Source organism: Phoenix dactylifera, chromosome 1 (genome assembly GCF_051530095.1).
Source record: "Phoenix dactylifera cultivar Ajwa chromosome 1, Ajwa_hap1_PhDact_Kaust_v1.1, whole genome shotgun sequence".
NCBI lineage: Eukaryota > Viridiplantae > Streptophyta > Magnoliopsida > Arecales > Arecaceae > Phoenix > Phoenix dactylifera.
The window spans coordinates 36,240,526-36,264,508 of NC_143190.1; the positions used below are offsets into that span (position 1 = coordinate 36,240,526).

Below are 23,983 nucleotides of genomic sequence, written 5' to 3' on the forward strand. Positions count from 1 at the left end.
TGGAATACGTATAGCAGAATCAGATAAGGAAACATAAAGGAACAAATGTTCATCAAATTTAGATTCTACCCCAGGAATGTTTCCCAGCAATGCAGTTATCTTTTGCACTAAAACAAAGTTGCGAACAGCAACACTAGAATCTGTATCCCCACGCCTAATTAGTGCTTCATTGCATTCATTCTGATCATCCTGAATATCATAAGAACCCATATAAAGAATGATAAAGTAAACTGAGAAGATAACAAAAATATATCGTGAACAAGGAAAATATGTCATTACTCTCAACCTTAGAAGAACATCTTTGAACGTCAATGCCAGAATAATAGTCAACCAGGCAGCACAGAGCTTCCCCATTAATTAGCGAAGAGAAGTTATCGACTCTGACACAATATTTCTCACAAATTACCTGTAATAAAATAAATACATGTAATACTAAAATATAAAAAATGAAAAATAACATAATAAGTAAATCTGAATTTTTACTATTAAGGAATGCATTTGTTTGATAAATGGCAATATGAAAAAAACAGCGAGAGAATGATAGATTGCAGATAAAATGAAGAGATGATGTAAGAAGAAGCGAGTGAATCGATTCATGACTCCAGGGAATGCATCTATCTCCATAGTGGACATCCCCTCCACCTCTATATGAACATATACAAATGAAGCAACTCCTATATGTCAAACTAAAGCAAGCCAGCCTGGCAATTAAATTTAACAAATTGTAAACCGGAAAAAAAAAACAGCATCATTTAGACCTTCAAGAAAAAACTTTGGAAATCACCAAAACAAAAAAGTAATAAAACCTCAATATTTTATTACAGAGAAAGATGATAAAAGGTGCATAAGAAGACCAACTGCAAATCAACAACTTCAGCATCTGATATGCCACAAAATGGAAAAAAAAACAACAAAAGAAACTACTGAATCTGAACTTACTGCTACTACCAAGTCAACATAAGTGAAAAATACTGAAGAAACTGCACTAAATCACTAAATTTTGTGATTATATTCTACAACCATATTTTCTTCTTTCTGAAAAAATTTTAACTCTTTTTGCACTGTTGCAAAGTTTCTAGATCCACTTGACTGGAAAAGGAACATTCATTTATGAAAAGTACTCTGCAGCTCCTCCTAGCTCATTTTCATCATCAGACTTAAGATACTATTAGCAATAAACTGCTTGAACAATAGGTCCAACTGATAATTCTTTCAGGAAAATTTAGAACCTGCAAGGAATAAATTAGGATAAAGGAGGCAGTTACTTAACCAACATATACTCCCCGACCAGCATCAGTATTGTGAATATCAATAAATCTACCAATTTATTTCGCATTAGCACCCAAAATTTGAGCATATGCATGATTGCACTTCAGCCTGGCAAGCAAATGAATTGGCTCATAGGCCCATGTGGACCTAATTTTCTACCTCTTTAGGCCAGGTCACCAGGACAATGCTGTTAAACTGAATCCCCTAAACTGTTAGAATTGATGAATGTTATAGTTAACAAGAACTCAAGTGGCATTTCCAGAGATCTCAACAAACAGAATATCAAAAAGACGAACAGGTTACAGAAAGAGTAGCATCATTTTCCAAAACAACATAACAATTAAATTCAAACGGATAACTAGCTCATATTATTTCAAAACAAAAAAAAAAAGCCAAAGAATCAGTACTACAATACAAAGAATACAAAACCTAGCAGAAATAAAAACTTCTATTCGCATAATCAAAGATCAAGTACATTTTATGCACGAAAAAAATCATTCCATGTGAATTACAAATGTCATGGTAATTACTGTACATTTTCAAAAGAAAACTATACCTAGTGATCAAACCAAAATAACTAAGAGAAGTACCTTGATCCAGTCAAGAAGCAAGCTCATGTTTGGTTTAGTATTGTACTTTGAGCAGTCCTAATAATCAAAATAAGCATGGAGAGTCAGGAGATAGCACTGGAACTAAATAGATGAAATTTCTCTCTGCAGAACACCAAAAGTTCTAGCTAAGTTTTGCTGGCATTACCCAATTTTACAAAAAAGAAATTCTATAAATGTGTATAGTCAACATTTTTTGTGTAGATAAAAGAAAAGGACACACACAAAAGAAAACACCTCCTCCAACATCTGACGTGCCCCTAAAAGCTTCTCCTGGACCACCTTCTCCACCCTCCTTGAGCAGCAATCCCCCACCAAAAGCAGCAATTGAGGACACAAGCAGAGCCCCATGAGGGGAGGGATTTCTAGGGTTTTGGTACATGGAGAGGTTGGGATTTCGTGATGGCAGAGAGAAAGGAAGGAATGTGGGCAGTTTGGATAAAGGGGCTGGGTTAGGGGTGCAGAGAGGAGGTGGAGGTGCTGGCCGTGGTGGAAGCTGCAACAATGAGGACAGGAATCTAGATGGTGTGGAGAAAGGTGTTAGGGTTATGGCATAGCAGGAGAGGGAGGAAAGAGAAGGTGGAGGAGGGGTGGGGGTTGGATGGTGGTGGTAGTGATCACAGAGTTAGAGTTCCATGTTTTATGAAAAGTGAAAGGAAGGTTTTTTTCAGCTTTCGGCCTTTTTCACAGATCATGACATTAGTGCTCAAAAACAGAAAAGAAATAGTGATAGCAAACAGGCTTTTTGTCTCAGTTTCATGTTTTGCTTTGGAAGGCAAATAACAGGAAAAATGATGATCCCAAACATGGCCAAAAAACAAGGGGTATCTCTTCTCCTCTATGGAAAGAGAGATCAGAGGGTTGAATTAGATCAGGGAAGGAAAAGAGGAAGAACTCCAAGGGCTTCAAGCACACTCATTACCATTAGCTGGATCAAAAGCATTTTTTGCCCGCATATGGAGCTAATATTAATAGTTTGCTATAGCAATAAAAAATGATTAGATGTATATATGTTTTTTTCTGTAATTATAACCAGTGAAAAGAAAAAGATGATTGTTTTTCATGGTATACATTGCAAATTAAGTACATAGAGAAATAGAAGATGAAACTCAACCTGCTTCAACATAATTTCCACTTAGAAACATGAACGTACCATATCAGACGCCTTTATCTTAATTATTTCCTCAACCAATAAAGTTCTCTCAATTAACAAGGGAACCTGCAAACGTATGCAGTCAAACTTTCATATATATTATTTTTCAATATGAAAACTATAGAATCATCTTCAAAGAGACAAATAATAGTGTCTACAAATGCACATGCTAAAATGACCAGATGAGTAATTCTGCAACCAGCTGAAGGGGAGATGATAGTAAAGAAGGTAAGAACAAAAATAGGTGCCAGTGTTCATCATGGTAAGAACCATGAGTGCTGTTTTAAGCATTATATAATTTTCATCTTGGTATATAACTCGATTTTCAAAAGATGTCTTCATTTGTTCTCCATTTGCTAATCCATTTTGCTTCATTAATGAGCTATGGATTTGCCTATCAAATCATGGGCTCAAGTCCCAAGCAGAAAATTTTCTTTTCAGAATCTAAAAGTATATTACGAAAATGAAACAGTTTTGAGTAAGACTATAATGAGAAAGTATCTACCAAAAGACAGAGAAAAGGACAACTGCCCTTACCATCATCACACACACCAATACATTCATATCATTAAGAATCATTTAACCTTATGATATTCTTTATTACCTGGTAATCCCCCTAAAAAATAATTGTATTATCTATTATATTTTTTAGACTGAAATATAAAATAATTTTAAAAATATTATTATAATATTATATAATTTAGTAACACTATTCTATAATAATAATATGCAATATAATCAAGGTAAGCAGAACTGTTCTGAACCGGGCGGTTCCGGCCAATCCAAGCCGTACCGGTGGCTCACCGGTATGGTTCCAGCAACGGAAACGAGACCCGTTGCCGAAGCTGGAGAAGAAGAAGGAAAGAGAGAGCGAGCGGAAAAGGAAGCAAGAGGGAGAGGTAGGGACACCGGAGGAGGCCGTGAGGGGGCGGCGGATGCCACGGCCACTTCTTCTGTTTCGAACAAAATAGGGAAAGCAGCCTCGGCTTCACTTTCCGCAGACTCGACCGGCCTCCATCTCCTCCAGCCTCCCTCCCTCCCCTTCTCTCTCTCTCACAGTATCGTCCCTCTCGGTACAGGCCCGACACAACTTGTACTGAGTCGTGCCGCCGAGCCGGTACCGATTCCTCCAACCTTAAATATAATAATAATATTATATTATCATATTATATTATTATATTATTATATCATTAAATAATATAGCAATATTATAAAATAGACTTAGCTATACCCGAGTAGATCTCCACTCAAATTTAGTCAGACCTAGATCAGACGATGGAGGTCTTACATTGATGATCCAAACCATTGGATATGATCTACTATGTCCAGCATGAATCACATCCAACGGCTTGGATCCCCAATGTGGGACTCTCATTGTCCGATTTAGACTTAACCAGATTTAAGTGGAGAACCATTCGAGTATAGCCAAGTCTAGCTCATAATATAAAAATAATATTATTATATTCATATAATAATATAAAATTATTATTTATTATATTATCCAGATTAAAAATAAAATAAATAATTTATAAATTAAAAATATTTTGTGATAATAGTTTTTGATAATATAAATAGCTAGATAATTGAAAGAACTATCCAATATCCTTATTGTTATTTCTTGATACTAAAAGCACTCTCTCAATTTGGTTACCAAACAGATGTTAAAGTTTCAGAGCACTTCAAAAATATAGTTATCAAACAACAAACAACCTTTTATTAAAACTCTACTACTGGAAGCTCTATATCTCAAAGCTATACAGACAAAGGCTCTATTACCTACATCAATGCCAAACAAGGACAGTGTCCTTCAGCCCTACTATTCTACTCCGACAGTAATCTTGGCAACAAATAATGTCAATGTAGAAGCAGACTATGAAAGGATTTTGACATATTTTGTAATAGAAGAGATTGCACCAGTCTAGACAGAAAATATCCTATAATAAATGGAATGATAGTATATGAAACTAGTATGACAAAAATAAAATACAAAAAAACCTGCAAGTGAACAAACATATTCCAAAGGATGGAAAGAGTTAGCTCTTTGTCCCCATTGACAATATCTTCTGCTACTATCTGAACTCCATCTCCATCAGATAATGGAACCCCACCCTGCTTAAGATACTGCATGGCAACACTGCAATTGTGCAAATTCTTTTTACGAGTATCCGAGGGAGCCATCACTTTCTGCCCATGTAAAGACCACCATAGTGATGATAAAGCTAAAGAAAATTTAAATTACAAGTATAGGATATTTATTAGGTAGCGCACCGATAGTACTGATGCATCACATTGCAAGAGCTGAATGGATCTGCAAAGCAGTATTCCATCTTGCAGATCTTTGAATAGATTTCTCACATTGAAGTGATATTCAGAAAGCGGGAACTGCAGAAATGATTGATTATGAATTTCAGTCCTGCTCATAAAAGAAAATCCACAGCTCAAGGGATATGTATGACTCATAGGAAATAGCATATGTATAACAGTACCTGTTGATAGTTTACTTTATATCCCAGAATAACAAGGTGTGCAAGAAGATTACCTTCTCCATGCATTACCTCTGACAAGAACTCTGAAATATATAAGGGAAGAAAAGGAAGCAGTCAAGGCATAAAATGAAATATTAATTGCAGGATAGACAAACGTGTTATTGTTTAAGACTTACCATGGATAACTTGATGGCTCGATTTTATATGAGAATGAGGGCAAAATAATAAAGGAGAACCACCATCAACACCATCAATTCCATATTTTAAAGGAAGCAAGCTTTCGCATTTAGCTTTGTCAAGGGAAATTACAAGCAATAAAAGCCTCTTCAAAATGATATTTCCCAGAGCTTCAAAGTAACCTGGCCTATAAAGGCCCTCCACCAGCTTATTATAAGCATATGATTTTGCAATGCCCATGTGTGCAAAGAATTGCTTCTCTATGATCATCTTTAAGAAAAGATCCTCCTGATCTGATTTCCCTTCATCATTCAGCAACAAGGAATCACCACCAAAAACAATATGCAAACCAATGCGAAGCCACATCGGATGATAACACATAAGTACTCTAATCGCTTTCTCCTTCACACCTAAATCAGTTACGACTGGACAATGTGCCTTCATCTTCAATCTCCTTTCATCTATATTCTGAGAGAGTAAATTATTAGTGCCAAAACTGGATCCAGGGATAAGTATTTCGTGAACTAAAAGAAATGCATCTTCAGCTAAACCTTTTGCTTTATTACTTGATCAAATTGTGAGCAGTTGGACTACCAAGTTTGAGAATTTGGAAAAAGTTGTATGGACAAAAGGATATAAGCTAGAAGCTTCAAGGCTTGAGAAGCCAAAGACATGTTGTTACTTATAAAATTCTTAAAAATTGATACATTAAATATGTATCTGAGTGAACATTTTCTCTCCGGGCTGCTTCTAAAATTATTAAAAATCAATACATTAAATATGAATCTGAGTTAACACTTCTACTCCAGGAGTTGTAATTTCTTTTTTAGAGACTAATAAGTAGCAAAGCAGAAATAACAGAAATTAATATTCGATTATAAATTGAAAGCAGCGGCTACATTCTCAACTTATAATGGTTAGGATCAGATGTGCACATTGTGTTGCTAGACATGTGAATTCTTGCAGGTTGCAGTGTACAGGAAGCCTTCAGAATGATCAACAAATTTCAATGGATGCAATGTCACCTGAAAATAGTATCTTTTATTGCTGTTCAATCTATTAAGCTATATTATTATCAAACTGCATTCTTTACTGGCAAAGATTTTCCAACGTATGTAGATCATACAGTAACAAATATGCGCATATACAGATATGATCAGAACCAGACTCCTCCTCCCCTGGAAGCATACGTCCCTATAAAACTCTAAAGATCTTCATCAGAAGAGACATTTTATTCAAATATTTACTTCTTGGATGAAGAAATAACTGGCTCTGAATCAGAGAGAGCGATGTTATTAAGCATTCCCCACAAAGAAAACCCATTTAAAAGATCATTATCTCGCGTGGTGATTCAAGATCTTAAAGAATTAATCAAGAAGAGCCACAACAAGCCTTATATTCTACTAAAATCTTATGCAAGACTGCGACCTTAGAGTATTCATATTACTAACGCCAAATCCTAAAAACAACGGTCTCGCCAAAGTTCATAACCGTGATGGAAAAGACTTACCTTGCAAACTTGGCTCATCATCGTGAAAACCTCAGTGCGACCTTTCTGGCTTATATACGCTTCCATCCTCTCTTTCATATCCTCGAAGCTGCAGACATCCTGCAACGATGCCTTCAGTGACGAGAGCCTCATGGAGAATGCCTTCTCTGTCCCATCATCAGCAAATGGACCCTTCCACAAGCAATCCCGCTGCCGCTTCGGGCTCCTCCACCTCCCACCGACTCCAATCCCACCACCACCGTCCAAGCTCTCACGCTTTCCATTGGGCGCCAGACTGTCCTGCCGATCATCAGACCAGGCACCATGATTGCATCCGCAAGATTTAGGGTTCTTGAAGAGAAAGTTCAACCAGGCGGAGACGGATTTCGAGAAGGATATCAGGGCTTTCTCGCGGCGGATCTGGGCCTTCTGGGAGGACTTTGACTGCTCGAGTTCCAGAGCTTTAAGGCGGCGGGCGGCCTTCGAGTGGGAGGGAGGAACGGCGGCGGAGGCGCGGCGGCGGAACGTGGAGTGGGAGGAGGGGGCGGCCGAGAAGGAGGAGGAGGGGGTTTTCTTGGAGGCGGTGAAGAAGATCGCAAGAGGAGAATGGAGTTCAGGGTTAGGGTTTGGCAAGCAAGGACGAGGGGTATTGTAGTTGGAGACGTCACGGAAGAAGGGGGAAGGGTTGGGGCGAGCGGACGGAGGCGAGGCGTCGTCCCGCTCCGCCCGCTGGCGTCGCTCCATGATTCTCGTTTCTTGCGGGGGTGGAGACGGTGGGGGAGACTTGAGGAAAGGAATGGTGTTTCTTGGACTTTCAGGACGCCATGGGCGGGAAATCGGACATGGATGGAACTTTGAAACGGAGGGCACGTTAGGTAATTAGGTCGGTTTGTCTGAGGCCTTTATATAATGCCAAGGGGCCGCAAGCGGGTCGGGTTGGGTTTGAGTATGACCCGATTAAGGAGCATCATTTGATCACAGCATATATAATTCGCTTGAAAAGGGATTTAAAGGTACTAATTGCAACAAATCCAGCCATTTAGGTGGAGATGGGCTTAGACAAATTAAAAGCAACGCATTCATAAGTGTGATGCATAGAAATGGAAATGTCATTGGTTTGGGTTCTACTATTGAATCTTTTTCTTATCTAAGACCCGAGGACCTTCTTTCCTCAAAAAAAATTTAAAAAAGAAAAAAAAATGAGGACATTCAAGGACTGTTACAAGAGTATTTGATTCATAAGGATAAAGTAAGAAAATAAGAATTCCACATAGTTGACAGAAGAGAAGCACTCTGATGGTGAATCCATTCATGCATGTATCAATTGCAAGCAGTGGGTAATAATAAATGGCAATATATAACGAGGTGGGTTATTAATGCAACGGCAAAATTGCTTCATTAAGATTTAACTTTTACTGATTTAAAACATATAAACATTCTCTTTATACACAAGAATAGAACTGCATGCATCTAACGGTTCCCAAATCCCGCAATGGTAGAAGCATTGGAATACCCATTCAATATTTATAAGGTAAAAGCCCGTTTAGTATATTTTTTCCTATTTCTTTTTTTTAAAATAGAAACAGAAAATCCAATGAAAAAAATTATTGCTCTCTTTCTATCCTTTTGAAAGTAACTTACATTATTTCTAAAAAAAATATTTTATCTCTTTTTTTTAAGTAATTTTTTCGGACTTCCTTCCCTCCATGCATCCTAACTCTCCCGTGTCCAAACTCCCCTCAATGTCTGAACTCACCTTAATTCTCTGTCCATTGGACTTCCTTTCCAGCTCCAACCAATGTCTCTGGTGACTTCCCATCCCACCCTCTCCACTCCAACTCCTACTCGTCCCCAACCTTGGTTTGCACCTTCTCCAGCTGCCCCATGCAATGGACGTCAACTTTGCCAAGATCGAGCACATCCTCAAGTGTCTCTTCCTTGTTGCATCCATCTCTAGGCCCATTTGCAAACAATATTTTCTTAGTTCCGTTGTTAAAAAAAATAGTGACTATCAAAAATGTTTATGTTATCAAAATTAAAAAAAAATAGAAATAAAATTTTTGTTCGGAAATTATTTTAAAAAGAAAAGTGAGAGCGATGTCAAATGCAGCTTAAATATTTAGGGTACAAGTTAGGGATGCATGACATAAGGCGCGTGCAAGTATTTTTGCTAACAAATCGTTAAGCTTAATAAATGTGATGCCAAAAATAGCCTCAACATGCATGGCCACCCATATATCACTCATGGAATCCTAACCCATCTGTCACTCATTGAATCCTAGATGCCGTCCATTGCAGTGGCTTTTCCCTCCTTGGCAACTTTGGAGAGCAAACACATTGCAGCTGGTAGCTGAGACTTTAGAATTAAAAAGGACAATGCCTTCTGATAAGGACAAGGGCAGGCATGTACAATTATAAACAGATTCTGCTGGGAATTCTGAAGAATTTCTGCCAATAAAAATTCAACTTAACTAAATTAAGGGAACGAATTTGTGCTAGGTTATTAACTAGGTTACAAGGGAAATCATTTATAATTAATCTTTTCTTCTTTTTGAGATTAATCAACTGTTATTGAATCAGAACACATAAAGAGATTAACTATTACCACTAAATGTAAGATAGCAGAAACATGATAACCAGCAAATAATCATGCCATTTTTAACCATCTAAAAATTTCAGCTTTAAGATTGAGTAACAAGCATGCTCCTGTCATTGCTAATCTGATATGTCTCTACAAAGTTTTGTTATCACAACATTGCTAAGTAGACTAATGTCTAGAAAGTTTAGTTATTACAAGATACAGCAAGCACCAAGTTAGGAAGGGTAGCACCGGAAACCAGTAGCTTTGGGGTGGAAAAGGGGTTGGAGATAAAAATCATAAAAAGTGTATAATGAAGGTGTGGCTCTGTGATGAAAGCAAGGCAGACCCAATTAGTCCCATTCAACTGCATCTGGTTTGCAGGAGAACTAATTTCATGGAAGATGCAAAAGAGAACTTCACATCCTGTGCTTCCAAAAGCACATCCAAACAGTAACTGACACAGTGAGATCTCTGAACCATGCTGCAATTTCTGAACTGTTAATTCTGATCCATACCCACATTCGCAGATAAAGATGAATGAGCTTGGCTCCAAAAAAAATGCCTTCTAGTTCATTAAAAAATACTAGCCTTCCTACCTTCCAATGAGGCTAAGCCATCTCATTTGTTCGTTAACTAGATACACTTAGCAGCAGTACCATTTGCATAGCTAGCATTCATGTTCTACACATCATGGTAATAACCAAAAATAAATCCTGTCTACTTACAATTTGATGAAACACATTCAGTCCATGAGAGAAATTTCAAGTTTGCTAGCCTCTACACACAATCCAATCACTATTAGCTTAATTCACATAATCATCAGAGCAGCATCTTGCAAGGACAGAAGAGTGTATTGTGATTCACCTTCACAAATGGAAGGTCGACATATTTAAAAAGGCCAATCAGGCTTGCCATGACAAATAGCGAGAGCAAGAGACGCAGCATATAACTTCCATTACAGGTTTGGCTAGACTAATAAGATAGACCAAAAGTTCAACTGACTTGTCAGAATCCTTAAGCAAATTTTTCGCAACCAAGTAATTTGATGCAAGTTATTGCATAGTAATTTGATGCAAGTTACTGCATACTGTTGTCATCATTAAGATAAATCTCTCAACGAGCAAAAAATGACAAACCATTGCTAAATTGGCAAGGTAAACGGTACACAATATTCGAGAAGGGATGAAGAGGACTTTACAGGCAGAACTAGATCATCAGGATGAATTTAATTAGACAACCAAAACCAAAATTGAATTTCATTGCAAGAATTACATTTATTGCCGAAAATGGTCGTTTCCTCTAAGTTATATTCGACACATGTTTTTGTATGTCAACAAAGTAACAGATGATCTTGCTTCTAAAGCCAAAAATCTGAAAAATCTGTATGGGCTTCAACTTGGAATTAAAAAAAATGGCAACAATCGAGAGATCAAAGACATCCATCTACCATTCAAAAGGAAATAAAACACTAAATATCTATTTCCTTCAATCTAGAATCCTATCATTGATGACGATTTCAGGCTTTAAAAAAATCACCTGCAGTGGTATCAGTGAAACAGTAAAGAATTAGGCTCCCGCAATTGGTATGGCATATTCTTATCCCATCAATGGCAGCATCTCCGGACTTGAAAGCATTCAAAGATCATTCAATCTTCGATTCCATCCCTACCTCCACAATTTTTATGAACTTAGAAAAATTAGAGAACCAAAGGCAACAAATCCACTCATGACAAAGACATTGCTCTGAACTTTTCTTCCTTGCAGCGCCTCTGATCCTCAACCATAGACGCGAACACGTCCAAAAGGTTGTCTAACCCATCTTTATCGCCCCCTAGTGTCTTCAAGGCACAAACAATGCTCTCAATGGTAGACAAGCACCAGGCCTTTGGCTGATGCCTCACTTCACTGTACAAGCTCTCCTTCCCTGACTCCAACTTCAAGTGTGGCAAAAACTTTAACCATGGATTCTCGTGGTATAACCGCTTTGCCTTTGACCATGTGCCATCCAAAACAAGCAAATGCTTCACCTCAAAATCCACTGCTTCCAAACTGATTGATTTCTCGCTTGGAAAGAGGAGGGCTGAGCCAGGAGGTATGACAATGTCAAATTCCATAAAGTCTTGAAATTCCTCACTTCCCTGTAATTGCTTCCTCTGCAACTTGCTAACCATAAAACCATTTGAAATTGCAGCTCTGCCAATGGGAGTCTCTAAAACCCGATTGATGTTGGGCTTGGCAGAGCGCTCAACAGTCATTGTGAGAAAACTACTGAAGCAAGTTACACTACATTTATCCTCGGTTGTTGTGACAGAGCCTTCCATGACTTTTCTGCAATCTCTAATACAATCAAAATCCACTCTTTCTGATTGAAATGGTTCGTTCTGGGCATCTTCTTCGGATCCAGATATAGATGACAGCACAATTTGCTTATCGGTCTGTAATCCAGAAACTCGAGCAACATCATCCTTTATATCTGTTTCCAAAACTGAAGCATTGGTTGTTAGGGATGATGGAAAATATTCTGAAATGAGCTTCTCAGAAGGATTCTGAGGTTTCTTTGGGTGGGAAAAATTACAACGATTGTCACATTCACCTTTGGTGTAAGAATCAAGAACTCCCCGACCCAAATCATCATTACTAGCAACCTGAGTTGTCAAAGAATTCGAATCTCCTGAATCCGGCTTCCCCTGGCAGTTTCCATCGATCAGAGATGACCTGATCTCTCGATTAAATTGCAGCGGGCGAACCAAGAACTGGGCTTCGAAATTTACATCGGTAACAGGGATCACGGCGAGGTTTTTAAGCCCTAATTTGGCAACTCTTGTGGAATTGAGAGGATGATTCTTCTCCAAACTGTGCTGAAGGATGGTGACGGCGATCGAGTTATCGAGAGGCGGGATTTGGAGACGGGAACAGAGGCAAAGGCGGGCAGGTTTGGAGCAGTCGAGGCAAAAGGGCCTCTTTGAGGGCCCCTGGCTCCCCATCTCTGGGGTTAGGGTTAGGCCTTGGGAGAGATTGGAAGTTTGGATGGAAAAGGGATAGAGAAAGTAGGAGAGAGATCGGTGGATCGCCGAGAAACTGGCTCCGGTCCGGAAACCGGCCGGCATTGGCGACCTTCACGCCATTGCCTTCATTTAGACAAATGGAGGGCGAAATTTATAGTGTTGAAAACCCTAAACTTTGGGAGCAAGCGGTCTCGCACTACGGGACAAGGGAATCTGGACTGTTGGACTAGTGAGGTTTGATCCTAGTAATATCGTGTCCATCGGATGGAGATCTCCAATCTGCGCTGAGTTAACGGTGTGATGCGGTCCTACGGCTTATATTGGATGGGAGTATTCAATAGTACAATTGCATTCTAGTGACAGCGGGGATATTTTTTTTTTTTTTTTTTTACGCCGGCGCCTCAGACGACGTACCAACAAAATTAGAAAAAAAAAAAAAGAAGGAATATCTTTATGATTCTCCTAGAGAAACCCATCCTGGATAAATTGCATTAAAACTCGCATATGGATGCATTTAATTGATCTAATATTAGAAAATAATTGGCATATGGGAATTAATCTTATCCATCAATTATGAATTTTAAATTTTAATTTTTACATATATAGTTTCTCTCGGGTAATAAATTTTATGTATGCAGTTGATAAATTTGTCTTTGTAACTAATTTATAAATTTTTTCTTGCAAAATATAAAATCATAGGAGTGTATGTATTGGCACGATCCATTCAAGAGATATCTTTATTTATGGCACAATTTTAAAATCATAGGAGTGTGGAGCCATCTATCCTCGCGACTTCTCGTTATAAACTAATTGTTTTGTATGGTATTTGTCATAGCCAGCTTATTTATCTCATTCTTGCTACATATAATTAAGCACGGGCAATAGGGATTCTATTATCTTCATGGGTAAAGATGTCATGTATTACTTTGTTATTTTTTACTATTTACCATTTTTCCCTAACAAATCGGTATTAATATATACGTACATATATACACACACACACACATATATATATATATATATATATATATATATATATATATATATATATATATACAAGTAGATTAAAATTTAATTTTATCAAATCAAATTGACTGTGAGCAACCATGCTGACAGAATCAGAATCATGCTAGCTTTCCACAAATTAAATCATCTCTACTTATAGTTTAATCATTGATACGTGTTTCTTCAATTTATGGAGTTTCTTGAATTTATAAAGAGCTTAATAATCCAAAAGATGAAATCATCCAGAGAATCTTTGATCATCTCTATAGACGTATGGAAAAAAAAATGAGCTTTGATTCATGGTGGATAGCATAGTCATGCTCTTACTTGATTGCCTCTAAACACCTAACATTTACCTTTAGTGCATCATTTATATGATTCCAAAAAAAAAAAAACAATGAACCACTCTTTTCAAAACGAATATTATTTTTTAACAACAATATATTGCACTTTAGATATGTCCAAAATAAGAGATTTGTGTTTCATTAGAATGTCATCAATTATCCAAGTCTCAAATGCTGCTCGGAAAGTTTTGCATTATAATTTTTTTCTCCATATAAAATAAAAGTTCTCGTGCATAAAAATAAAAAATAATCTAAATAAAAAGCGTAGATATTGATTCAACCATCTCCTGTCCTGGGTTGAATGATATTTTTATCCAAAAAAGAAAATTTTGCAGCCGCTAGTCTCACCATTTTTCACTATGTTATAGTAAGGTATGAAGCATCATTTTGATTTATTATTTTTTTTAATAAATCTGTAACTATAATATATATTTTTTTTGGGTAAGCTAGATACATCATACCATTTTAGCATAAGCATATTCAAAAAAATTAGAAAAATAGATGTTTCGCCGCATCCACATCCAAAGAATGTGAACCACCGTTGTATATAAAAAAAAAAGAAAATATGATGGAGAGAAGGTAGAGTACCATTGTAACTCTTTCGCAATTAGTTGTTGAAATACTGTACGACAAATAAGGCGACCTAATAAGCTGCATTATTTGTATGTATGAGTAGTTTGAAAAGGCATATGGTTGCTTAAGGGCTCGTTTGGTTCGCGGGAAAATAAGGGGGAAAAGTGTGGTCAACGGGAAAATAATGAGATGTCTCTTGTTTGGTTGGAGTTTTCAAAGGAGATAGATGAGAAAGTTGTATTCTCATGGGAATATGATTCCCACATTTCATGGAAAAGTATTTTCCATGAAAAATATGGAAAAATTACTTTCCGATGCGGCGCACTTTATTTTTATTTTTTCCCAAAAAGTCCCTTCAGCATTAAAGAAGCATTAAAGACCTAATTTTTATTAAGGACATAATAGGAATTATACATAACTTTTCTAGGAAAGTGGATGGCCAACCAAACATAAGCACTTTTAGAAATTTATCACTTTTCCATGGTCAACCAAACATGCCAAAAGTACTTTCCTAGTCATTCTCTTCCTATAAATTTGTTTCTCAGAAATTATATTTTTAAGAGGAAAAAATACTTCTCGCGAACCAAACGAGCCCTAAAAAATTTTTGATGTATTATAGCAGCTGATGTTTGTTCTCTGCTTGTATATGAATTTATCCAATCACATGATCGAATCACACCCGAGATGGATGCGTTTCGCCCTCGCCCCCAAAGCATTTGAATCACGGAGAGCGAATTCATAAGTCGCACATGCCGATCCATCATCAACGATCAAAGCTTTTAAAAGAGGTTCTGATCAAAATTTCTAATGACGTCATGCATCACAAGGCCCTGGCGAGTGGTGGCCACACTTTCCGAAGCCAAGAAAGAACCGTGCCCTCCTCACCTAAACCACGTTCTAGCCTCGAACCCACCACCAACTCCCCTTTTCGGTATTCCTCCTCTTTCCCTTTCTCTCTTCCCCCCCGCTTTGATCTTGTGAAGAAAGCTGAACCTGAAGCTTTGTTGTTGGGGAAGGAGACGAGGCGATGCACGACTTCTGCTTCACGATCCCGTACGGGCTCCTGGTCCTGGTGGGAGGACTCGTGGGCTACGCGCGGAGGGGCAGCACGGCGTCGCTCGCCGGCGGCGCGGGCTCCGGCCTCCTCCTCCTCCTCGCCGGCTTCCTCAGCCTCAAGGCCTTCGAGAAGCGCCGTAATTCCTACATTGCCTTGATCCTCGAGACCGGTATGCAACTCTCAATTGGCTAATTCCGGCCTCTCACAATTCCTCAGTCCATTTCCCTTCCTTCAATTTCTTTTTGATAACGGATTTTATTGCTTTTTTTTTTGCTGATATTTGCGCTGTAGATCGAGATTTTTGGACCGCAGGGGAGATTGATTTTGTTGAATTATGTTTTACTGTATACCATGGAAGCGATCGATCAATAGATTTTTGAGCCAAATAATTGATATTCTGTTTCTGTTCAAAATATGATAAATGGCAAGGTCTGGTTGCATTGCAATTGATCCAGGAATCTCTATTATCCTTTTTAACACCTTTTCGCTCTTATAGAAGCTTCCCGTGACAAAGAATGGTTGATGATTTTTAACATTCATATGTTCATGGAGGAAGTAGAAGCTGCTCTGTGAAGTTTGTATAGACTCAAACGTCTCGAAAGCCTTCATCACCGTGTCTAATTTAACTCTCTTAGTACTGCAAAGTTTTTTTTTTTTTTGGCAATCAAAGAGGAAATTTTAGCATATTTATGAGATGTTGGCTAGGTGATGCATTTTCTAAGTTGGATCTCTGGCAAAGGAAGCAAAGGAGACACTAGGTGTGAAGCTTGAAATCATGGAATGCCGTACCGGCCCGTACCGGCCGGTACGGGCCGGTACGTACCGGTCCGGACCTAGACCGGTACCGGAACGGATAAAAAACCGGTATTTCCCGGTTTTTTATCCGAACCGGCCGGTACGGGTGCGTACCGGCCGGTTCGGGCCCGTACCGGCCGGTTCGGGCCCGTACCGGCCGGTTCGGAGCCCGTACCGGCCGGTTCGGGCCTCGTACCGGTGCGAACCGGCCGGTTCGCACCGGTACGATTTTTTTTTTTTTTTTTAGAACCACAGCGCCGCGCGCTGTGGTTTTTGAAACCACCGGTACCGGCCGGTACGGACCGGACCGGACCGGTACCGTACCGGTCCGGCCGGCCACCGGTACGCCGACCGGTACCGGTACGGCGGACCTTGCTTGAAATTTAAAGGGCAGTATACTAGGAAGTGTAAGTGCCGGGCGCCAATGGTGAAACAACTCTTCAGGGATATTTTATGGAATGTTATTCGGAATTTTTTCTAGATAGGGTTGAATTATGGATGGATCTCTAAAGAGCAAAGAGCATTTTGAAGAAGGGAATTATGAAGGACTAAGAGGGTCCTGTATCACTTAAGTGGAGGCTGTTTCATATTTATCTTGAGTGGTATAAAAGTGCAAAATTGTTCCCAATATTGGCAATCGCAAAACCTTGTGTGGATGCTCAATCATAGTTGTGATGGGATGGAGATGCCTGATGTAGCATCCAAAGGCTTCATAGTTCATAGTAGCCAGGAAACTTACATCATCATTGTACCTGAATCAACTTCTAGGTGTTAGCCTGAGAAATTGCTGATCCTGGATTATGACTGCCAGACATATCTGAAGTCTAGGACCATGATGGGTGGTGCAGATTTCTCTCGGGACTTAGGATTGAATGTGGCAAGTTGAGATATGTTGAAAATATTACTAGCTTGGTAAAGGTAGCTTTGGGGGTCAACATAAGGAATTTTGACAGGATTGAATATCTGAGTTTGTGTGTCTTCGTAAATATCTAAAATATACGGTGATGATAACAAAATATGCTTCAATCCCCAAATTGGATTCTTGTTTGTAGCTCATGATTAAGTTATCTCTTCTGCTTGAGAAGCGGTCTTCTTGTATGCCTAGGCAGTCATATAATTATAAAGATGACAATTTTCAATAGATAATATTTTTGAAGGTGCTAGCTTATCAGGTTGGTAAAGTATTTGGCGGTTGTACCAAATGACCTGTGTTGAATCTTGCCTTCACTAGGATTTGGGGGTTTGAAGGTATTTGGGAGAGGGCTACCCCCGTTGTATAGCCTAATGCCCGTGGACCCTTTCTATCAAAGAAAAGGATTATGTTTTTCGCACTTTTATCATAAGCATATTGTTGATGGAAATGATTCTATTTCTTGATAGTTTCCAACATTGCATCATGTTCAATTTTGATTATATATCCACTAACTCTATTTGAGAATTGTTTATTGCCTTCCTAAGTTTGCAGTAACCTAGGTATTTGTTTTGTTGCTACTTTTGGATTAGGATCTCTCTTGCACCAAACAGTAGATAATTGCCTTAAAGTCTGAAAATCATGATGCACATTGGTGCTCACCGTGTGTCCTTTGATATCAATGTTGGGTTCAGTTGAATTTGCCATTAGAATTTTGGAATTGGTGACTTGCTAGTAGAGTCAAGGTCTTCATTTTAAGTTTCATCTAGAGCAAATCTCTGGTTTAAGTGGCTTCAAAATTTGAAAATGTTGCCTGTCTATTTCTTATTGTAGCTTCCTTATGTTCCATTTTATAACGGTAGTAGGGTCAAATGTGTTTGTAATTTGATTTGACAAGACTTAAATTATATACTAATTGTCATGGTATTCTGTTTTCCTTCTTCATTTAAACTACTGAAAATGAATACCATTTTGTCAAAATATTTAAAACCCACAAACTTGAAACTGGTGGTTGCTGATCCTCTTCACCTTAACACCATTCAACTTAACAAGAAGAGGTGATGTGATGTGAACAAGACTGAACCAACAACTGTTAGCACAGTTGGTTGGCACTGCACCTGTAACAGCTTCCCTTTGGGAGGTCTAGGGGTCAAATCCTGGGTATTGCTTTGAGAAGAGAGGGAGAGAGAGATGTGAACAAGACTTGAATTTGATAGTTGGCATCTCTGTCTCTCTGAAAAAAAAGGAAGAAAGATAGAGGTGCTCTATGTAACTTTAATATCCTAGAATAAATGCTATTATCTTTAGCATCTGAACTAGAGATTAGATAGTCTTGCTTATTTTAAGAGTTCATTGGACAACCTTGAGAAGTGGTAACATGATTGTGTTACTTTTCACTCTGAACGGACAAAAGCATTTCCTTCAGATATCAGAAGCACTATTTTAAACAAGAAGGACCTGATATGGAAAACAATCAACTTGTTTTCCGACCTGTTTTTTTAATCTTGTTTTCTATGCTCTGGTTGTTATTAATTTGTCCCTATTAATTGTTTGACCATTACCTTCTTGATCTGATATTGACTGACTCTTGACTCTTGTTTAATTTGTTGGCGGTACTAGGCCCAGAAAACGAACATTCTTCTTTTTCTTTTCCCCCCTTCTGGTTATTATTTCCTCCCCTCTGTTGTTTGACATTTATCTTCTTGTTATTTTCTGTGACCCAGTTTGTGCCCTAGTATTAACATATCTTATGGGGCAAAGATACCTTGAAACGTCCAAGATAATGCCAGCTGGAGTAGTTGCAGCTCTCAGGTTCGTTTGGTTGAATATCTATTCAGTTTGCCATTGATATCCATCACATTTTTGTACATTAGTTTTTATTACTGGTTTTCACCAACTCACTGGTCCATGAATCGGACACCTCACTAGGTGCCATCCACTTGCAGGGCTCTGCTACCCCTTATTTGTTCGATTAAATCATGTATATGGACACACACGCATGCACATATCAACTAACATATTTTATCCCCTTTTTATCACAGATATATAAGACATCAGTCGACAATAGACATACATGCACATAAAAAATTTACAAAATCTGTACAGAATTCCTGAAACTCAAATGCTCAAGTTACATAGGCACTGTGTTTCTTTTTTATAATTGATTGTTGAATATTTAGGTGGGAACTAGGCGGAGAATGTATGGCTTGTAATCTGTTGATGGTATTGTCATTGTAAAGGTTGATAGTGGCTAGAAGTTTTGGAGTTCCATTTTGGTTAACAAAATGATGAAGGCATCTTCTGTAATTAAAAACATTTATTAAGAATAGAGTCAAATCAAAAACAATTTCGCTTTACACAGGTATGCTCCTACACACATCAAATGAGAAACACCTTAGGATTCTTCTGGCAACTTAAGACTAGAGTTTGGTATTTTCTGAAGAAAAGGATTTGTGCTGGTGTCAACCTCTTCGCTATCTCAGTGTTAAGACAGTAGTTTAAAAGTTATTAACTAGAAAACATGATGTTGTTGAATCCACATATGGAGCTGCACAGGTTGATATGGGGTAAAGCTAGAATCTTTTTGAGTTTTTTCTTTCATTCATTCTTTTTTTTTTTCCCAATTGAGTATTGGCAAGCGAATTAAACAAGTACCAGAGGACCTGTTGAAACGTTATATTTAATAGTTAACATTTGCAGATCCAGCCAACAAAATCTTGTGCCAAGCAACTAATTGTCTGCAAATTTAGAAACTACCCTATTTACTACTGTGAAACTGGAAAATAAATCAATGTCTCCCACTTCTTAACTCTGAGAAAGCTTCCCCTTTCCCATTTTCCTAATTACAATAAAATTTAGCATCAAATTACTGCAGAAATCAATTCAAGTTCCTGACACTACGAGGAAATCAAAATTAAGCAGAACATTTGTTTGAAATCCTTTTTCTGCGAGCTAAGAGACAGCAAATATTGCTACACCATTGTTCAAGTATGAATATATCTTCAGACTTTAACTTACTGTTGCCTGCTCCCTGACTGATTATTATCTTTTGGTTCATAAACTTTTGGAAAATGGGATGTATATGGGTTTTTCTGGAGGCTTATTTGTTCTCCTTTTTTCTGTTAGCATCACATGATCATGCTTTATGTTTAATGTAAGTGTTAATTAGACAATGCGTCACATCCTGAACATTGGGTTTCCTTGCAGTGCACTTATGTCTGGATTCTATCTTTACAAGATTGCTACTGGTGGCAATCATATCCCATCCAAGCCAGAGTAAACGTGTCGACTTGACATTTCAAGCATACAACATATTACAGGGCAAGTGACATGGTAATCTGAATCAGGTTCTTGGTTGCAAGTTTTCTCAGTTGTGTTAGTTGTTGAAGGATACGGTCATATCTAAATGGCGCACATGTTTTATATGTTTGGTCTTTGTGCTGAAAGAAAATGGAAGTTATAGATAGACCCATCAGATTGTTTATCTTGTCATTGGGATGATTTCATTAAACCGAACATCCTTTTAAGGTAGATGCTGTTTTTTATCAAGAACATGAGATAACTTTGCATTCCAGTTTTTTATTTTGCCAATATGTGGTCATGGTACCAACCAAGGCAATCCTTCTTCGTTCTCTCTGGACGTCCTCAACTGAGGCATCTGCTTGTAGAAAGTCATCCTTATTTCTTAGGTTCAATTCGTTGATCTTTGGATTCACTACTGCTTGGCTTATAGTGTTCTTTCTCGTGCTGACGAGAACTGCGTAAATGCACCATCAAACTTCCGGTCTTTCTTTATATGCCAGTTCTATTATCCTGAATGACAGCGCGGTTTGAGCATGGATTAGCTCAAGCAGGCAATTGTTTCTGGGACCTAAATTGGCTTTCAATTCTTTGTCTTTTCATTATGTTTGAAGCTGGTAGCCATTTCTATCTATTCACAGAACCTGTTAGCTTTGGACCACAACAATTCAGTAAATCAATCTAAAACACCAAACTCGTAAGCTTAGCCTCATCCTGTCTCTCTTGAAGTCTCTAATCCACATACTCACCATCTCCTAAGCCCCCAAACTCTCTCTCTCTCTCACTCACTCAGATGGCCGCTTTGATCTTGTTAGTTCTGTTCCTTGCCTTGTTAGTTCTGTTAGGCTCTTTAGGCATCCCCATGATTGCCCAGAGTCTGGGCCTTCCGTGGGCATTGGCAGGCGTAGTCGCTATCATGCCAAAATTTATTCTCTGTCACGATTAATGCAAGATCTATTTTTCCTAGGCTGATCCAAAGTTAGTGTACTCATAGACATCCAAATCTCGGCATCAAAAACAGTCAAACAGAGGCACAAAGTTCACATCCTTGTCATTATATTTCTGTCGTTATAAGGTGGTGCTGCCTTTGAGGAAAAGTCTCTTTTGACATTATATGCTTAATTATATTCGGACTGGAAAGAGGGCCCCTGCGATAAGGACTGGAAAGAGGGCTCCTGTGATACGAAATTGCGGACAAGGCAATGCTCCTCATGGTCGCCGGCCACGACACGTCCTCCATCCTCATGGCCTTCATGGTCCGCCTCCTTGCCGGCGATCCAGTCACGCTTGCAGGGGTTGTTCATGGTAAAATGATCCGCCTCCTTGCCGGCGATCCAGTCACGCTTGGTAAAATAATTATGATGCCTTTTTTCTTCATTTCTAAGTGGTAAGTACTATGCACGGTTAAAAAAAAGCACAAAAGATAGCCAAGAGCAAGGTTTCCGACTTTCCGAGGAGGCTCTGAGCCTCTGACATATCTTAGCAAGATAAAGCACGCATGGCAAGTCACGGTAGATATTGAATACTCGCTTGGTTGGTGGAAAACGGGAGGAGGTTTGTTGACGAAAACTACCAAATACTTTGGTTGAAATTTTTAAAATAAATATATATTCAAATACATCTTTGCATACTTTTTTTCATTTAAGCCATATCATCTTTGCTAAACCAAATGTCTAAATCTAAATATAAATACTACGACTAATTCATGGTCAATCCTATATAGGTTTGTGCTGCAATATTTCTTAATCTACTTTGAAATCATTCGTAAAAATTTTAAATATCACTGAAAAATTTAGCTAAAAGTATTATTCAGATTTTTTTGGCTGTTTATATATAACCAAAATTTAACCAGCATATAACCAATATAAGATATTAAACATACACCAGTACGAGGGACTTGATACAATGACCTCTTGGTCACTCTTAGTGATCAAGAAGGAGAGAAAAGCTAAATACCTTTTGTAGAATAATAGTGGATAATATTTTCCTTTCACTATTTGTATCAATCTTTATGTTGATTCATCTATTCAAATTGCACACGATACTTAATACTTGCACGAGAGACATTTAATGGCAATATTTGGAAAACTATAACACCCAAACCAATTTCTTTTGCGGCAATCACATTATAATTAAGCTAAAAGCATACGAGCCCAAAGCATTACAAAGGGAGAAATTTAAACTGGTTAAGCGCATGAGAATGGGCATAATATTCTACTTCGGCTGAGGAATTGGTTGAAGAACCTGACCGAGAAGGAATAATTTCCAGTGAGTTTCCAGATCAGTTTATCTTCGCAATCTCTGCAGCCTCACTTGCAACAACAAAACATACAATTATCAAGCTCCTCAGTCCCTTTGTAATTTAATGGCAATGCCACAGAAATTTTCCATTCCAAACTTTCCCATCTCTAGTGAACTTATACTGCATTCCATCTCAAAAATATGCCGTCCTATACGTACAATTTGTGCACCAAGTTATCCTCCTGATGGCAACATTTGGGTAGGGAAATTGTTGCAGAAAGATTGTGGGGTTACCAAGCAATCAATACAAAGATGGATTATGACCTTATCATATAGTGCGGACCACATGAAACTATATCTATCAAAGCGGTGATGAAATCAAAAACTAGCTTGGTGACCACTACTTTATCGTCGCACCCTATCCATCGGGATACTTGAATTCACAACTTTCGCCAATTTAATGAGGCTTCTAATAATCTGATGACCAATGTATAAGAGGGTATCTCAAAATAATGAAATTTTTATATGGTTGGCTCTCGAAAATAGATTATATGCAGGTGAATTTTTATTGCTCCCTTGTTCCTCTCATCTCGGCTATTGATCACATTGTTCTACCTTTTTCTTTGTAATTCCATGATGCAAAAATGGATCATATCCCTCTGCAATATGAATAAGAGAAGAGTTCTGGACGTAAAACAAACCGACCGTCTCATCTATAAAATCGACACAGTATCTACCGATCACCCCATTTTGGACAAGATTTTGGACAATCTCGAAACAGAAAACGGCTAAATTTTCCTCGCAAAACTGTTCTACAAGACCCAGCCAATAGGAATAAGGAGTGAGATATTAATTGGATGGTTGTGGATTGGTGATATAAAATTTTTTCAGGATAGGCTAATAATTTAGATTTTTTGTGATGGGCCTATCATGCAGGTACAGGTAATTATCAGCCATGCCCGAAAAATAAAGACAGGTATATGATGAGAC

At 38.2% G+C, this 23,983-nt stretch overlaps 3 protein-coding genes across 5 annotated transcripts in view; 1 reads left to right on the forward strand and 2 right to left on the reverse strand.

Moving 5' to 3' along the window:
- Window positions 1-11,440, reverse strand: part of LOC103723331 (binding / calmodulin binding protein) — a 29,955-nt gene extending 18,515 nt beyond the window's left edge. The window contains exons 1-9 of one of the 2 annotated variants that reach the window (XM_088723131.2): window positions 11,300-11,440; window positions 5,693-6,161; window positions 5,517-5,599; window positions 5,299-5,412; window positions 5,026-5,214; window positions 3,031-3,096; window positions 1,860-1,916; window positions 287-406; window positions 70-189 (exon numbers count right to left, since the gene is read on the reverse strand). In XM_088723131.2, the coding sequence (XP_088579257.2) occupies window positions 70-189; window positions 287-406; window positions 1,860-1,916; window positions 3,031-3,096; window positions 5,026-5,214; window positions 5,299-5,412; window positions 5,517-5,599; window positions 5,693-6,137 (1,194 nt within the window). In that variant the 5' untranslated portion in view covers window positions 6,138-6,161; window positions 11,300-11,440. Of the gene's footprint in view, window positions 1-69; window positions 190-286; window positions 407-1,859; window positions 1,917-3,030; window positions 3,097-5,025; window positions 5,215-5,298; window positions 5,413-5,516; window positions 5,600-5,692; window positions 6,162-7,203; window positions 8,063-11,299 lie in introns of those variants that run through there. The other variant, XM_088723130.2, reaches the window with a different exon arrangement.
- Window positions 10,993-12,911, reverse strand: LOC103723325 (DTW domain-containing protein). Its single transcript, XM_008814210.6, has 2 exons — window positions 12,357-12,911; window positions 10,993-12,248 (listed from the first exon to the last, which is right to left on the reverse strand). Exons 1-2 carry the CDS (start codon window positions 12,868-12,870, stop codon window positions 11,488-11,490), a joined length of 1,275 nt encoding a protein of 424 aa, XP_008812432.5. The 5' UTR covers window positions 12,871-12,911; the 3' UTR covers window positions 10,993-11,487.
- Window positions 12,912-15,520: 2,609 nt separating this feature from the next.
- Window positions 15,521-21,026, forward strand: LOC103723326 (protein FATTY ACID EXPORT 5-like). Of its 2 annotated transcripts, none has more exons than XM_088723155.2 (3): window positions 15,521-15,916; window positions 19,177-19,264; window positions 19,495-20,306. In XM_088723155.2, the coding sequence occupies exons 1-3, from the start codon at window positions 15,718-15,720 to the stop codon at window positions 19,565-19,567; spliced, it is 360 nt and encodes a 119-aa protein (XP_088579281.1). In that variant the 5' UTR covers window positions 15,521-15,717; the 3' UTR covers window positions 19,568-20,306. The 2 variants fall into 2 exon arrangements, with proteins under 2 accessions (XP_088579281.1, XP_026655840.1); XM_026800039.4 differs by lacking the exon at window positions 19,495-20,306 and adding an exon at window positions 20,660-21,026 and having other exon boundaries at window positions 15,542-15,916.
- The last annotated feature ends 2,957 nt before the right edge of the window (window positions 21,027-23,983 follow it).

Bases quoted from the DNA above. Each gene is read 5' to 3' on its own strand.
- LOC103723326 (XM_088723155.2), top strand. From the start codon at position 15,718: ATGCACGACTTCTGCTTCACGATCCCGTACGGGCTCCTGGTCCTGGTG. The intron at 15,917-19,176 runs GTATGCAACTCT...TCTGTGACCCAG, and splicing joins TGCCTTGATCCTCGAGACCG to TTTGTGCCCTAGTATTAACA. The intron at 19,265-19,494 runs GTTCGTTTGGTT...TTTTTATCACAG, and splicing joins GGAGTAGTTGCAGCTCTCAG to ATATATAAGACATCAGTCGA.
- LOC103723325 (XM_008814210.6), bottom strand. From the start codon at position 12,870: ATGCCGGCCGGTTTCCGGACCGGAGCCAGTTTCTCGGCGATCCACCGA. The intron at 12,249-12,356 runs GTGAATGTGACA...CCAATGCTTCAG, and splicing joins TCTTGATTCTTACACCAAAG to TTTTGGAAACAGATATAAAG.